Source organism: Tachysurus vachellii, chromosome 25 (genome assembly GCF_030014155.1).
Source record: "Tachysurus vachellii isolate PV-2020 chromosome 25, HZAU_Pvac_v1, whole genome shotgun sequence".
NCBI lineage: Eukaryota > Metazoa > Chordata > Actinopteri > Siluriformes > Bagridae > Tachysurus > Tachysurus vachellii.
The window spans coordinates 8,327,491-8,345,288 of record NC_083484.1 but is presented as its reverse complement, the minus strand read 5'-3'; the positions used below and the strand labels follow the sequence as shown (position 1 = coordinate 8,345,288).

The 17,798-nt window shown below is 37.1% G+C and overlaps 1 protein-coding gene across 2 annotated transcripts in view; it reads left to right on the top strand.

Moving 5' to 3' along the window:
- The first annotated feature begins 1,779 nt into the window (after positions 1 to 1,779).
- Positions 1,780 to 17,798, top strand: part of myripb (myosin VIIA and Rab interacting protein b) — a 63,715-nt gene continuing 47,696 nt past the window's right edge. Inside the window, exons 1-2 of one of the 2 annotated variants that reach the window (XM_060862165.1) lie at positions 1,780 to 1,894; positions 11,595 to 11,769. In XM_060862165.1, the coding sequence (XP_060718148.1) occupies positions 11,660 to 11,769 (110 nt within the window). In that variant the 5' untranslated portion in view covers positions 1,780 to 1,894; positions 11,595 to 11,659. Of the gene's footprint in view, positions 1,895 to 11,590; positions 11,770 to 17,798 lie in introns of both variants that reach the window. The other variant, XM_060862164.1, reaches the window with a different exon arrangement.

Below are 17,798 nucleotides of genomic sequence, written 5' to 3'. Positions count from 1 at the left end.
TTTTACTGGCCAATAAAACAATATTGGATTGTTGTAAAATTATATATCCATACATACAACAATTACCATGATTATACAAAATAATACTTTCCTCATATCTTAATAGTTCAGAGGAACATTACACAATTTTTCAATGTGTATTTTAATTGTATTTTATCAATTATTCATTTATTTATTTATTCTTCTTTAGTGGCTGCTTTCATCCTCTTCTGGGTCAAGGTACTGTGGCATCACTAAGCCCTGCATCATAACGTAACTTATCCAATGACCTATGTGACTCTTGCTCAATAACATTCTTATGGAAATAATAGTTTTGAAATCAGTTAACTTTGGATGTAATGCAGGTCTACTATAACGAAAGGGAAAAGGGCATGCTCTGACGGGATTAGCAGAAACTAAAATTGTTTAAAGGTGAGGGTGGGCATGAAGGACAATGTCAGAGACTGTTTTATTACTAAAGCCTTGACAGAAAAGTATTAGGCAAAATTAAAAAAGGTGACAATTTTTTTGGCCAATAGGTTTTGCCTCATCTATATATTATATTATATTATATTATATTATATTATATTATATTATATTATATTATATTATATTATATTATATTATATTATAGAGTTCGAATAAGTGGTAGAAAATGAATGAATGAATATTATATTATATTATATTATATTACATTATGTTATATTATATTATATTATATTATAAACATTCTGTCTGAATGTTTGCCACTTCAGTATGTCAAAATTATGTGAGCATTCCTTTGGTTTATATCAGGTTATTTAAGAGGTTATTTAAGAGGATTTATTATAAAAGGTACATAAAACGCATTCTCCATAAAGAATAGATGGCAATAGAATGACTGTACTTAAGAGATCCAAAACTTTCAAAGAGGCACTGACAGCTTTCTTGCTGAAATGTACCTGTTATTGTCATGTGGAAATGTCTACGAACAAAAGCTCAGACATAATTTGTTAGACCAAACAAGAATTTGCACAAATCATGTGAGAAATTTAAGCTGTCTAAAAACAAATTTTCCTCATGGCATCAGGTCAGAGATTTTGTACACAAAACATTTTAAGACTGACCCAATTAACATGGGGACGTCTTGAAAACACCTAACTATATGTAAATAATTTGAAGTTACTCTGTGTTTATTTCATAATACATGTATAGTAATATTCTAATTGTATGAATACAAAGTAAACATGCAGCATATTTCTCAAATATGGTATTTCCAAAGTTTTGAACAGATTTAAATTAAATAAACAAAGACTTAATTATTTGGCTTCTTGCCTCTGCCTTTTGTGTGTGTGTGTGTGTGTGTGTGTGTGTGTGTTTTTTTTAATATTTGTTGTTTCTTAGATGAAACCTGACCACACCATGAATGTTCACGCCAAACCAAAGAATGTTGATTGGTTTGGAGTAAATCAGACCAGTTCATGCTGTGGGATACCAGCTGAGTGGCTGGATGAATAGAAGAACAAGCTGCTCAGATGTCGTCTTGGGTTGTTTAAAGGGAGTGTCTTCACAATGCCTGTCTGCTGGACATATGATGCACGACCTGCACTATAATAATAAAGTGTAATTCTACAGTGATTTGGGATCCGGCCAATCATTAATCGCTATTCATCAACACCCTCCATCCTGAGACAAGACGCATGTCTTAGTTTCCACCTCAAAACGCGGTACAGACGAAAATCCCCGCAAATCGGCTTGCATGTATTCGGTTCGCTGTTAAGTCGAACCGCGTGACGCCGTCACGTCTGCGTGGGAAAACAGGTTGAAAGCAGCAGCACGAGAGCAGCGGAAGTTCATCAAACTAAAACACGTCCGGGAGACAGGAATTTTTTTTTATCTGCAGACGTGTTTAGCATCCGGCGCCCTTTCATCCTGCGTAAGTTATTTAGGATGCTTCTGAGAATTGGGACACCCGTGTATGATGGGGTGCTTGAATTAATTAGGAAGAAAAGTTTAGGATGCAGATACACGCTCGATTGTGGGAGACAGAATTGTAGAACGTGGCACTATCAGGACACAAAAGGCGAAACGCACCGCATGCGCCGACAAATGCGGAACCGCCAGGATTACTAGTGGTTATTTGTGATGAACGGTTTATGAGCAGGTGTCAGAATAAACTGTCATTTTACTGACTAGTGTTAAAACTGACTATGTTGTTGGTCAAAGTGTGAAATCTGTGTTTGCACCGCGGAAACGGGAGAGAAACAGGATAACGCAGTTTAACGCATCTCAGGCTGTGCAGGCAGGTGCGGTTACACTGCAGCATTAGGTTCATAAAATCAGGTTCTTTGTGTTTTCTTGGTATTCTGCTGGTCAAATGAACATTTCTTTTTTTCCCACTTGCTCTTGAAGACATGGATGTATTAAAGCGATTGTAGACTACTTAGGCCAGTTCAGAATCCTTCCTGAATGTCAAATTAATCCCGTTACTATAGATACCAGCAGGGTCATGTGCACTGGAACATCATGGGTTTGATATTTAATAAAAATCTATCTGACAGTTATAATAAGGTATATTTTGAATGTCGAACACCACAGAAGACATGTCACTTATGGATTTATGGAGAGCATTAATAGAAAGATGGGCGTGTCGCTGAATCTAATCTATAGTGAAGGTAATTCTGATCGAGCTTGACTTTGAATGCATATGTGAAAAAGTGTGTGTGTGTGTGTGTGTGTGTGTGTGTGTGTATTTGGGAACATAGATTTTGTACTGATTACATATAACATGGCTGCTTTCCAATATTCATTCGATTAAAGATTTTGTTTTTATTAAATTAAATTAAAAAGAAAAGAAAAGAAATAATAAAAACAGTTTGTTATATCTGCTGTGACATTACATACTTTCCCTCATCCATCAATGATCCCCAAAGCATTTATTATCATATGATTGTTTGAATAAAACAAATTACCCAGGCAATAACAGACACAAAATAACAAAATTAATACAAACTGTAAGTTTTTAAAACTTATGCGCATAATTTATTTTGCTATTTTAACTTGTCACTCTATGCAGGTCAGGGAACATCTTCCCTGACGTTACGTCAGCTGTAAAGGGTAGGAAAAAAGTTGGAAACTAACCAAAACCAGTGGAAGTGAAGGCAGCATAGTGTTGATTTGAGTATGTTTACATGGGCTTTCTTGATTCTGTTGCAATTTAATGACACCCTTAACATCTTGAGCGCTTTCTTGCCAAAAAAGTGACCTCATAATTCTAATCCAGATAATTTTATATAAATTTGAAGTGCAAAGGCCTTGGATGCTGAACACATCATTGATAAATTTGCCCATCAACCACAACTGCTGCCACATTGTCCTGATTTGAGACTTCAAATAGTAAGTTGTGTTATTTGGTACCTACCCAAAAATAGGTGTTTTTAAATATACTGGTGCATCTCAATAAATTAGAATATCATGGAAAAGTTCATTTATTTCAGTAATTCAACTCAAATAGTGAAACTCATGTATTATATAAATTCAGTACACACAGAATGAAGTAGTTTAAGTCTTTGGTACTTTTAATTGTGATGACTTTGGCTCACATTTAACAAAAACCCACCAATTCACTATCTGAAAAAAACAACAACAAAAAAAAAACGTAGCCTTGAGAGGCTTGTTAAGCAAAATCGATTCAAGAATTTGGGTGAACTTCACAAGGAATGGACTGAGGCTGGGGTCAAGGCATCAAGGGCCTTCACACACAGACGTGTCAAGGATTTTGGCTACAGTTGTTTTTTTCTTGTTAAGCCACTCCTGAACTACAGACAACATCAGAGGCGTCTTAGCTGGGCTAAGGTGAAGAAGAACAGGACTGTTGCAGAGGGGTCCTGCACACATTTGAAAAGAATTTTTGTTGAACAGCTTTTTAAAGATGCTGATTTCATTTTCCAGAAGGATTTGGCACCTGCCCACACTGCCAAAAGCACCAAATGTTGGTTAAATGACTATGGTGTTGGTGTGCTTGAACTCACCAGAACTGAACTGTCAAGAGGAAAATGAGAAACAAGAGAAAGGAGCCCCTACCAAGTATTGAGTACAAATACAGTACAAATTAACATACTTTCCAGAAGGCCAACAATTCACTAAAAAAAAAAATTTATTGTATGAAGTATTAAGGTTTTTGAGATTTGGTGGGTTTTTGTTAAATGTGAGCCAAAATTATCACAATTAAAAGTACCAAGGACTTAAATTAAAAGTACCAAGGACTTAAACTACTTTAGTCTGTGTGTACTGAATTTATATAATACACGAATTTCACTATTTGAGTTAATTTATCATTATAATAAATTAACTTTTAATTTATTGAGATGCACCTGTATATGCAACATCATTGGAAGATTGTTTAATTTGATCATTTGAATGGTTCTTAAATTTCATAAAACAATGAAAAAAATAAGTTGCACTGTCCTGGTGGTTTAAGACTAAAAATAGTAACTGGTAACTATTTATTAATCAGTGTCTGGTAAATATAACCCTAGTGCTATAGGTGTTTGTTGTGAAATTCTTTTAATGTCAGCATTAATGTTAATGTCTAATCATTTCATTTTGTAATCTGAGAATCTGAGTACTTCTTTAATTTCATAAAATGAATATATGTATGTATGTATATATATATATATATATATATATATATATATATATATATATATATATATATATATATATATATATATATATGTGTGTGTGTGTGTGTTAAAAACATAAGCCCAAGGCCTATTTTGCAAATATTATTTGTAATGGCTCAGCTCCCCCTTTAAATAAACTGGCACGTAATCACCACCTGTGTTTAAAATTCTCTGGCACTACCCCTGGCTGTGGGCCCTTGAACAGACCCTCACTGCTCCAAGGTGTCTGTTTGGCTCTCATGGCTGTTATTTTGTTATTCAAAATAGTGGTACTCATACAGTTATGTTTTTGCTAGGTAGCTAAGCACAATTTATGTGGAGTGTATAAATAAACAAATTAGAAGAGATAAGCAAGCATTCTTTTAGCAGTTAACAAACTAATATAATTTACTAAATCTGTGCCAAGTAAATTAGAACCTTATTCATTTAAATCCAAATTCACATACTTCTCCTTAACACAATGATATTAGCCTGGTAGTGATCTCCTCTCAGTCTTTGCCTACAATATTGTATTATGAATTATTGTAATTATTGTACTGCAAGTCATGGATTTGATTGAAGAGCATGCTCCTATATACCCTCCATATCCCATTTTTTCTGTAACTAGTGTTACAATAAGAATTCCTCTTTGGAATAATACAAATGTGTCAAATGATAAGGTTCAGTAAAGCCTATTTTCAGACATATATTCTGCAGTCTAACTTATCAGAAAATCAGAAAGATTTTACTGCAGTACAGGAACATTTATTCATGTTTCAATAAAAATTGACACCCCTGCTGTATTTTTTTAGTTTTTCTTCATGTCCATGTGGATTTTACCCAGGTTTTCTGCTTTGATTCCACCATCCAGAAACATACTGACAGTGGGATTGCCTATATTGCCCATAATTGCGAATGTGTCAATGTGTGCATGGCATCTTAAGCTCAACAGGCATCCCATTCAAGGTTTGTCTCTGCCTCTTGCATATTCTCAGATGTTTTCACACTCCCTTGTCTGAAGATTCTTTGCTGTGCACCAAAAAGGGTTAAATATTTTAAAATTAGCTTGTAGTACCAAAAGTATTAAATAACTTTTGATTTTTGGTTGAGCAGGTATTGCTGTGATATGTTAAAATAAACAAAAACGTTATGTTAAAATAAACTTATCTGGGATGTTTATTTGTTTGTAGCAGTTTAGTCACTTTACTTGAAAAATGCCATCGGGTTGACATTTCTCTTACAGAAGAGCTGATATGTAGAGCGAGTTAGTGCAATTTGATTTTTTTACTTTCAGACTGTCCTTCATTGAAAATATATGTTTTGACAATGTCTACTCTCACCATAAATACATTAACCTTGAGCTACATAAAACACACTAAGAATAAATTAGGGTCTTTGTCATTTGTAGTCTGGTCTGTTTGCTTAGCTTTAGTTGTTTTGTGAACCTTTTTTTAAGTAATGAGAATGAAGGTTTAATTGGAGTTTATTTGGAGATCCTTGTCTTTGAAATCCACTGTGTGTGATTTGGCTAACAGAATGGTGTAGCCAGGTATAAGCTGAATGAAAACTTCCCCCCACCATCTTGCACTTCTGATTTCGTATAAAATGCCTATCTGTGCAAACTGTCAATCAGAATGTTTTGTAGATTTCTAAATTCATTCTGCTCATGAGTTGCAGACATGTAAGCCCAAGTCATGCTTGACTAGTGCTTGACTGATGAGCTTGTTTGCTTGCATCAGGAACTGTTCCTTTCTTCATAATTCTGCCTTTCTTTTAGGTTAATCTTTGTTCCAGAGCTTTTGTGACTGATCTTTGTTTTTTTTGCATATTCCACTCTGGCCTTACAATTCATATTACCCATGCGTGATTTTGGCCTCTATATTTTTCCTCTCAAAGTTTTCTTTGAATGGTGGATTGTGATTACCTAGATCTGCTAATACACAGCAAAGCACAGGAGTTGGGTTTTACTCTGTTTACCTCTCATTCGCGGAGCTTTTTGCACAGCATTGTCTCTACATCACCCAACCCTCTATTGACTACTGTGGGAAAGCACTGTGAGTATGGGCAATTGTTTCCCGTGCTACACCAAAGGAAAGCTGTTTACTTTTGAGCTTATTACAGTAGTTGAATTGCCAACAACACTAATTTTCCTGCCGGACAGTTTTTTCTGTTTTTAATATTTAGACTAAAAAAATAGTTGCTACATATTGCTAGGATGCTTAAGCATCCTTTACCCGATCATAACAAGATACTCTTCTCAGTTCATATGATAAAATGAATCATGCTCTAAGACTTATAGAGCTTGACCATTGTCTGAGCACTATCGAAGCTGATAACCAGCACTGTGTGCTTACTGCCGTTGACATTTCACACAGATGGTGCCTGATATTGCTTATAAACCTTAAATTAAACCTTATATTGTATAATATAAACTTTCATATTTTATTATTAAATTAAAATTAACATTGTGTTAGATTTTAGGCTACAAAATTAAAATGAATTCATGCAAATTAGGAATAAGCACCTACTGTATGCACCCATGTCTACTATATAAGAATCTGCACCCCTAAGGAATTTAGTACATCAGCAAAAGCATTAATCTTTTTGAGGACATTCAGCTGAGCTAGCGTTTTGTTGAGCTCTAAGCAGTGTTTTGCTGAGCTCTAAGCAGTCACATTATTTAAAAACAGTAATTCTGAGACAAAGGCATGAACAAAATACACCATATACACCTGAATGGTAAGTTTATATATATAGTCAGGAAGATGTTTGACATAAATTTATTTAAATTCCTTTAAATTGCTGTACTGATATAACTAACAAACCAACATGATTATATAAAGTAATGGCACAAACCAAGGCAGCTAACAATACCTAAATATTATACCAATTTACAATTGACTATGATTTTAATGAACACAGGAAAACATTCAGTGAGGTTAATCAATTGCTCTAGTACAAACTGTACTGACTGAAGAAAAAAAATATTAAATTACTGTAGGTGAAAAAAATGTTTCGTTTAAATTATGACTGGTGAGAGAACGTTCACCATATATGAAGTAGACAGTTCACACCAGATCAGTGAGCTGAATCAAAAGGATAGCAGAAGACTGGCCTGTTAGGTGGCCAATATCCATTCCACTTTAAAAGGTGCTACTCTCTTTTCTTCCATTATAGCACCTAGTCTCAGAAGAGGCCTACTTAACTGGTGACAATCCAGAGCCAAGATTAGGAAGTAGGCACAAAAGTTAATTCAACATCTGATAATTGCAATGAGTCAACACCCATGCCCCAGAATATTGAGACTGCTAAATAAGAATGTAGAAATACAGTTTTTTTAAGTAATCTGATGAACATAAAAATAGATGCACAGCCAGCACATTTAATCTGAAGCCATATCTCCTACATGAAAATGATTTTTAATGAAATTATTACTAATCAGGTGTTGAATGTACTATATTTAAAAGAAACATGAATTAAGCTAAATGTGTTTACAGTATAACATTTAATGAAGCAAGTCATTAAATACATCAGCCTTAAAAACACCAGTCTAACTGGCAGATGATGAGGTGCCGCACATATTTATAATAATAATAATTTAGGCATCACACAAAAACCTAGACATAGATTTAAGGCATTTGAACTTTAATATACTTTAATAACAAAAAATTATGTAGCTACCAATAAAAGTCTACTGAGTTTATTCTGCTGATTATTATTAAAGAATTCAGAATTCTCACTATTTTGAATTCCAATATGAATTTGCAAGATTTAATCTCAAATCTAATTAGACAAAGATTAGAGGAAGCATTTTAGGAGACTTCAATATTCATTTTGATAATCAAAAAGACCCTCTGAGATAAGCAGCATATCAGATTCAGTAGTGGTTAAGGTGAGGGATTTGGTAGCTCAGTGGTTAAGGTGTTCGACTACTGATCGGAAGATCACTGGTTCGAATCCTAGGTCCACCAAGTTGCCTTAACCCTCGATTGCTCAGGTGTATAAACTGAAATAAAATTTCTGGATAAGAGTGTCTGCTAAATGCTGTAAATGTAAATGGTTAATCAGAACAGAATAAGACCCATTCATAATTGTGATCACACTCTTGTTCTAATACTAACATTCAGATTAATCTGGATTATGTATCTTATTTAAAATGTATATTAGTCCTAATATCTGATCTGATCAAACATCATCATCAGCTACTATAGAGAGGTTTGTCAACAGATTCATTATCACACATGATTGGCTTAACATCTACTCCCACATAATATTGGTCAGGTGAATGTTTACTTGGAGTCAATGTTCTGCTGACCTTTAAGTAATGTATCTGTGCTTAAAAAAAATTAGAGAGCTAAAAAAGCACCCTGCTGGTAGGTCATTGTATCTCTGCTCCCTAACTAAAAATAACAAAAATATAATCCTCAATTCTTATTTATTACTGTAACGAAGTTAGCTTAGAATAAGACCACTATAGAAACATGCACACCATCAATATATGAAAATATCAGGCAATAAATGTGACAGCTAACCATGTGGATAATAATATTTATCAGATCATTCTTTATAATGTTTTACTCCTCATCAAAAGATTTAATTTCACTAATTTCCTCTTCATAATCATCAAATTTTGTACTAGATCCCTTACCTACATGTTTCTACAAACAAATAAACCCAGAAGCAATCAAACCTCTTCTAAAAATAGTCAATTCTTCCCTAATCTTTTATTTATTTATTTATTTATTTATTTTATTTATTTTATTTTATTTTTTTTTGCCCAGCCACCACCCCCCCGACTTCGGAGGACAACTTTATTTTTATTCATATGAAGGTTTAACAAACATAAATTTAAAAAAAAAAAAAAGGGATTTCAGGGGGGAGTACACACCAGCTAGGTACACATATACAGACAGACAGACAGACAGGCAGACATAGACAGACATAAACAGACATAGATAGACAGGCAAAGACAGACAGATAGATAGAGACAGAAAAACAGACAGACAGACAGACAAACAAACAGACAAACAGACAGAGACAGACATAGACAGACAAACACACAGACAGAAACAGACAGACAGACAGGCGAGAATTTATGAGTGTAGGGTTGGTATATCTGTACGTGTGTCTATTAGTTATTATTGGGGGGTAAAGATAGGGGTGGTTGAAGTGAAGGGTGGGAAGGAGGGTAATAGGAATGCACTTGGTTCACATTAACTGTTGAATTTGTAGAGACTATGAATGGTTTCCAGGTTTCTTTAAAGGCAGATATATTATTATTTTTATGCGCAATGGTTTCTTCTGTCAAAATGAATTCTGTGATTAAATTAGTCCAATGGTTGATATGACAAGATGATTTCGATTTCCAGTTTTGAAAGACTGTTTTCTTAGCGACAGCTAGAGAGATAAGGACTGGGTTTTTATATTTGAGAGGGATGGAGGTATCTGAAATAACTCCTAGAAGACAGAGTATAGGAGACAGTGGTACTCTGCAGTCCAGGATTGAAGACAGTGTGTTGGTTACTGTAGTCCAGAGGGAGTGAACGGGCTGGCATAGCCAGGTGGCATGGAGATAGGTGTCTGTGTTCCCAGGTGCACTGTGAGCAGATATCTGTGTCAGATAGTCCCATTTTAAATAGTTTACTCTGAGTGATGTGGGTTCTGTGGATGGTTTTATATTGTATGAGTTGTAAATTGGTGTTGGTGGTCATGTTGAAGGTGTTTCTACAGATCTGTGTCCATAAATCCGGGTCTGAAGGTAGTGTGAGGTCAATATCCCATTTCCCTACTCTTTTAAACCAGCAGTAATAAACTTAATAGAAAGGGTTGTAACCCAGCGTTTATGCACATTCATTCATTCATTCATTTTCTACCGCTTATCCGAACTACCTCGGGTCACGGGGAGCCTGTGCCTATCTCAGGCGTCATCGGGCATCAAGGCAGGATACACCCTGGACAGAGTGCCAACCCATCGCAGGGCACACACACACACTCTCTCATTCACTCACGCAATCACACACTAGGGACAATTTTCCAGAGATGCCAATCAACCTACCATGCATGTCTTTGGACCTGGGGGAGGAAACCGGAGTACCCGGAGGAAACCCCCGAGGCACGGGGAGAACATGCAAACTCCATACACACAAGGCGGAGGCGGGAATCGAACCCCGACCCTGGAGGTGTGAGGCGAACGTGCTAACCACTACGCCACCGTGCCCCCCCGGTTATGCACATATCCTCTTTGAAAATGTATTAGTCAGGAATTAGGCCTTCATATCACAAAGACTGTACTAGTTAAAGTGGTAAATTACCTACTCCTAGCCTGTGACCAGTGTTGCATTGTTGATTGTGTTGAATTTTTTGATAATACTATTCCCTTTGGTAGGCCTGAAAATGCTGTTGGAGCATACACTCCACTAATGTGTTATCTTTGACTGATTGTTATGTAGATGTAATGTAGATGTAAATGACTTCTTTACACACTTCTCACTTCTTTTAGACTGACTACTATTTTTTATATAACCTACTGTTCAATTATTGTAATGCCTTACTGTCTGTGTCCCAGTAGGTGCATTAAGCTCTAGTTAGTCGAAAATGTTCCAGCTAGAACCAAAAGATATGGTATACCTTAAGCCAGAACTCATTTCCTTTATCTCATCCACATTATCCAATTCAAATTCTTTTTTTCATTACATAGGCTCCTCGTCAAATTTCATAACGTTTATAAAAACTACAGACCCATAAAGTAACTCATTGTGCATAACTGCATTCCCTTCACTCAGGCTTGTTGACAGCGGAGTGACTGGCTGCTTTATGTATCAGGGTGGACTCATGTCTGTGTCACTTTCTAAACCTTACGTGTATGTGATCTATATTATAACATTGCCTACAATATATCTACTAAACTGATAAATTTGCATTTGAAAATACAAAATGTATTACTGATTTTTCTTTTTCTTTTTTTTAAGGAAGGCTTTCCTCCATAATCTGCCTACTTATATTGGTGACCCTGCTTGACATTTGACCTGGCTTCAGTGATGGGACGGAAATTGGACCTTTCAGGACTGACAGAAGATGAGGCACAGCATGTGCTCAGAGTGGTACGGAGAGATATGAAACTGCGCAAAAAAGAGGAGAATCGCCTAAGGTAAGTATGTGTTGGAGTGTGTGTTTGTTTATTTGAGTGCTTCTGTGTATTCTGTAAATTCTATAAATCTCTAAAAACTTATTCTATTCTATAAGCTTAATCTTAAAGTGTGTCTAAAACAGAAGGCACTTGCCTTCCTGTTTTTCTGTCTAGACTGTTTACAAGCCAGTGGGGTTTTTGAATAAGTTAAAGTTTGAACCTGGTAGGCGAGATAAAATTGTATTACTGTAACTGATGCAAGAGGTGACCGGAGCATGTGTAAGAATGGTAGCAGTTTTCAGAGTGAGGTATGGGCACAGACGAGCAATGCTGGATATGCTGTTAATATATGACTCGAAAGACAGACTACAATAAAAGATGACCCTCAAGTTTCTAACCTGGGCAGAGGGAGAAACTAAGGAACCATCGCTGTAAAGTAAGAGACTGTTGGATTTGGATAGGGTAGATTTTAAACTTATAAGGAAAATCTCAGTCTTAGTCCTGTTAAGTTTGAGAAAGTTGGAGTAAAACCAACAGTTTATTTAACTTAATTGTCCGAGTTTGTGGACATATAAAGCTGTGTTTCATCTGCATAACAAGAGAAATGTATACCGAATTTCCTAAAAATGTGAACTGGGGGAAAAGATAGATTAAGAACAGAAGATGGCCAAAGACAAAACTTACTGACAGGGAATGACTGAGAACTGAAATTTTTTAACTGAACCGACTTAGTACAGTCAGAAAGGTGTGAAGTGAATAAAGGCAAAGGTGTACCAGTAATGCCAATAGGAGCTAAACGGTATAATAAAATAGTGTGTGAAACTGTATCAAAAGCTGCACTCAAATATAACAGTACAAGAATTGTTAAGAGTTCAGAATCAGCAGCCATCAGGAGATCATTAGTGATTTTTACTAAAGCAGACTGAAATGATTCAAACAGATTATTATCACTAAGGTGAGCTTGAATCTGAGTGGCAACTGCTTTTTCCTGAATTTTGGAAAAAAATTACTGATATTATTGCGGCCAGCACCAGTTTTTTTTTTTTAAGAATTGTAGTTATTGCAGCTGTTTTAATAGAAGATGGAACAAAGCCAAAAAGGAGAGAGGAGTGAAAAATAGGTGTTATGAAAATGAAAGTGCAGGCAGATGAGCTTTTTTAGGTGAGTTGGTAAAGGATCAAGCTGATGTGGAAGATTTAGATTTATGAACATAATTTGAGATTTCAGATACAGTGGGAAGTTTGAAGGAAGAGAGAACAGTGAGAGGAAAATCAGCAGGCACACAGTGGAAGTGGCATCTATTAGATTAAGAAGAAAACTGCTGATGAATATTAATAGTTTTTTTATTGAAGAAAGTCATTAAAGCATCACACTGAACAGTGACATACAGGTGATGTGGAAATTGTATCTGGGGGTTTTAGAATGTTGTTAACTGTATAAAATAAAACTTACAATAAAATTAGTTTATTGTAGTGAGCAGATCTAGCTTTAGTTAGAGCATCATTATAGAGATCGATATGGTCACTATAAATTTATAAAGGTGCTCCAGTCAGCAGCCTCTTACAGGCTATCTTAGCTAGCGCACCATTGTTTACAGTCTGGCCAGGTTTTCTTCTTGATCAATGGGACTGAAGACCAGAATGTTCATATAGTCTTGTTATCATCATACCTGAAACTCCGACATGACTCAATGAATATACAGTACTTCTGAAGCAGGCAGTGGAAAATGTCTTGATGAAGAGAGAGAGAAGGCAGTGACTCAGTGGAGTAGGGCCACAGCTGGAAGAGCTCAGTGGACGAATATTGTAGTAGTTGAGTAGCTACCTGATGCACCAAAGAGAGAGCAATCCAAACAAGTATGGCATGAGGCAGACTTTTGTATATCCACATTTTGTCTACTGGTGTTTGTAGGAAAAAACATAATACAGCCGACAGATAATGACACTGGAAAAGCAGAGCCAAATGTGCCAGTGCACGTAAGTAATTTAAGATGGACTTTGAAGGCAGAATACATCACCACATTGCTGACATACATTACCAAGGATAAATGTAATAATTTCAAATAACATATTAGTTACACACTAATCTACATATTAGAGTACAGTTTATTCTTTACTGGCTGATTGAGACAATGGATTATGTGATAATGTATGTAGGGCAGAAAAAGATACAGATTCAGAAAGCATTATGCTATGCAGAAGTTTCTTAGACATGACTCAATAACACATGACTCATAAGAATGCAGCATTGGTAGCTATATCTGTACTGTTGAATATGCAGTATTTGCCCCATGAGTTTACATTGGTCATTGTCACTGCTACATCCCTCCTCAGGCAGACACAGGCATGGCCCTACCTACTGTATATTCCATTATGCTTTCGGTATCTATTTAAATAAACATTCGAATGCTACCTTCATTGTAGCTGGGGTTAACATCACAAAAGCAACTTGCCCTAATGGAATTTCTGGCCATATATTGAGATCCTGCATTGATCAGATTGTTCATCTGTTCACTACTATTCTTAATAAGTCACTAGCTTGTCTGTGGTAACCTGTTTTAAAAATTATGTTATTCAGGTTTCAAAAGATTCTGATCATCCTGTAGTTCTTACATTACTAGTCATTATATCATGTAGTCCTTACATCACTAGTCATGATGGTCTTTGAGAGGTTTATCCTAATTCATCTGCTCTTTCCTGACACCACTGACCCTCTCTGGCTCACCTACTGCCCCAATTGTTTTATGGAAGATGCCATCGGTCATGTCTTACACATCAGCCTCACCCACACAAACATGAAGAAGGGGAAATATGTGAGGCACATATACAGACTACAGTTTAGCCTTCAATACCATAATACCCCACAGGTTGGTCTTTAAGCTCAGAGCTCTCATACTTCATGGCCCACGCTAAATCTGGGTCCTGGATCCTCACCGACCGACCTCAGGCAGTGAGAGTGAGGTACATCATGTCCAACACCATAACCCTGAACCCTGAAGGTTGTATCCTGAGACCCTATTGTACTCTACACCCAGGACCTGTGTCCCATCACAGCTCCATGTCTATCAAGTTACAGTGGTTATATGAGTCCCTCTCCAAAATCTGTGGGTCTGCATAATTTGATGAGGTGCAGGAACCTTGGAACTGGCTGTGGACATCAGTAGGTGGCAGCACCAGAACTACACCACACTGAAAATTAGTGGCACACCAGTGAGCAACTTTAAGTACCTTGAAGTACATATTTCTGAGGACCTGACTTGGAGTAAGAGAAACTTTACTGACTTACTTTGCATCTCAGTATGGTACAGAAACTGCACAACCCAGTACTGTAAAGCCCTGCAGAGAGTGGTGCACCTAGCTGAGTGCATCTTTCTGGGGATGCCCCCCTCTCTGCACAACACCTACATTAGACAATGCAGTACCAGAAAAAAAAGCATAAAATATATAGATTAGTTACAATATAAATACATACCTTGAGGCAATATTAAGTTTACTTAAATAGACCTATCAAGAAGTGCTAGAGGAACTGAGAATCAGAACCTTGCGGTAAGTAATCCTTTTGATATTGTAAAGAGGATACTGACAAAAGCCTGTCAAATTAGCAGCATGTGAGGAAATGTACAGTTTATTGTCCATGGTAACACCAAGGTTGCATGCAGGTGCTGAAGATCTCCAGGGAGCTCAAGATACGGACATGTGGATGAATCACCTATGATGACCAGCAATTCAGTTTAGCTTGGAGTAAATTTCAGCTGATAAGCTGCCATCCATGATTACAGTATATGTCTGCCATACAGTAGTGTCAAAGGGAAAAAAAAGACATAGTAGTGGTATAAGAACCCATGTGAGGATATAGCTTCACCAAGAGAATGTGTATAGAGGGGAAAAATAAGAGCACTAAGTACTGAGACTTCTGGGACACCAGTGGAGCAGATATCTGAAATCCTGCAACAGGAATACAGAAATCGTACAACAACCAACCTGCACAATGATGTGTTAAAAAGGCTTCCGTGCCAGGCTAAAAACAAACCCTAGCTGACCGCCTCTCCCTTCCATTCTGCTTTCTAATGTTTGCTCCCTGGACAATAAACTGGACTATATCTGACTCTAACGCACTACACGGCAAGAGTTTAGAAACTGCCGCGTCTTTGTTTTTACGGAGATGTGGCTCAGCTAAATGGGCTCACCTCGTTTTTTGCCGACAGAAATGCAGCTCTGTGTGGTAAGGCTCGCGGTGGTGGTGTGTGTTTACATCAACACAGAATGGTTCAAGAACTCTGTGCTTGTTTCTAGTTACTGCTCATCGCTAGTAGAGTTTGTGACTGTTAGATGCAGGCCATTTTATTTACCATGGAAATTTACCACGGTTTTCATTGTCGGAGTTTACATTCCCCCAACGCTAATGCTAAAGAGACTCTATGTGAACTCTATCAGGCTATTAGCATTCTGAAGTACAGTACTGTGCAAAAGTTTTAGGCAGGTGTGAAAAAATGCTGTAAACAAAGAATGCTTTCATAAATATAAATAATGAGGGTTGATTTCTGTCAATTTACAAAATGCAAAGTGAGCAAACAAAAGAAAAATCTAAATCAAATCAATATTTGTGTTACTACCTTTTGCCTTCAAACCAGCATGAAGTGATGGCACGACCCCCACAGAGCCCTGATCTCAACATCATCGAGTGTGTCTGGGATTACATGAAGAGACAGAAGGATGTGAGAAAGCCTACATCCACAGAAGATCTGTGGTTAGTTCTCCAAGATGTTTAGAACAACCTACCAGCCGAGTTCCTTCAAAAACTGTGTGCAAGTGTACCTAGAAGAATTGCTGCTGTTTTAAAGGCAAAGGGTGGTCTTAATATTGATTTTCCAAATATTGATTTGATTTAGATTTCTTTCATTCACTGCATTTTGTTCTTTTATGAAAATAAATGTTTAACACTTCCATTTTTGAAAGCATTCTTTGTTTACAGCATTTTTTCACACCTGCCTAAAACTTTTGCACAGTACTGTATATTCACTCCGAAGGACTGTTTATCATCGCCGGAGATTTCACTCAAGCAACTCTCAAATCAGTGCTCCCTAAATTTCATCAGTATGTGGACTTTGCAACCAGATGGGAAAACACTCTGGATCTTGTTTACACAAACAATCCTGGCACGTATCATGCGGAGCCCTGCCCCCACCTTGGCTACTCAGACCACATCTGTGTTATGCTAATTCCAGCATACAGACCACTCGTCAGACGCTCTAAACCGGTTCTGAAGCAGGTGAATACCTGGCCAGCATGAGCCACCTCTGCTCTTCAGGACTCTGTCAACCTGGAGCAGCATCCAGATGGAGATGCAACCAGCATCAGTGACCAGCTACATTGGCAAGTGCATTGATGACGTGACCATCTCCAAAATCATCACCACATGCTCCAACCAGAAGCCGTGGATGACCGCTAAAGTGTGTGCGCTGCTGAAGAATAGAGACCTAGCCTTCAGATTAGGGGACAGGGTGACCCTAAGAACAGCAACAGCAAAACTGTCCAGAGCCATCAGAGAAGCAAAGCGTGCACATGCCCAGACAATCCACAGCCACTTCCAGGACAGTGGAGACAGAGCATACAGGCAATCAAAAACTACAAGACAGCTACACCTGACTGTGATAGTAATGCCTCCCTACCAGATGTGCTGAATGACTTCTATGCTCAGTTTGAGGTGCAGAACAATGTAGTGGCAAGGAAGGTCGACAATCAAAACTTTGATCTAAATAGCATGTGTCCAGACCATGAATCAAATAAGGTTCCCAGCTGAGATAAACCAGCAAACTGTGTGGTTATTTTGAGACATAAAATATCTGTTTTAATCTGAGAAAACTAAAGAGTCAGGAAATTAATGCTAACACTGCTAATCACATGGATTTGCTTCAGAGACACTCTTTGTCCTCCAGTGCTGGGGGTTTATGAGCATAGGTATGGCCAGGGTGGACAAGTAACTCTCTTCCAAGGCCTATCTTGCAGCAGGTCATATTGGTGAAGTTTTTGTAGGCCTACCCAGCAGTGGCT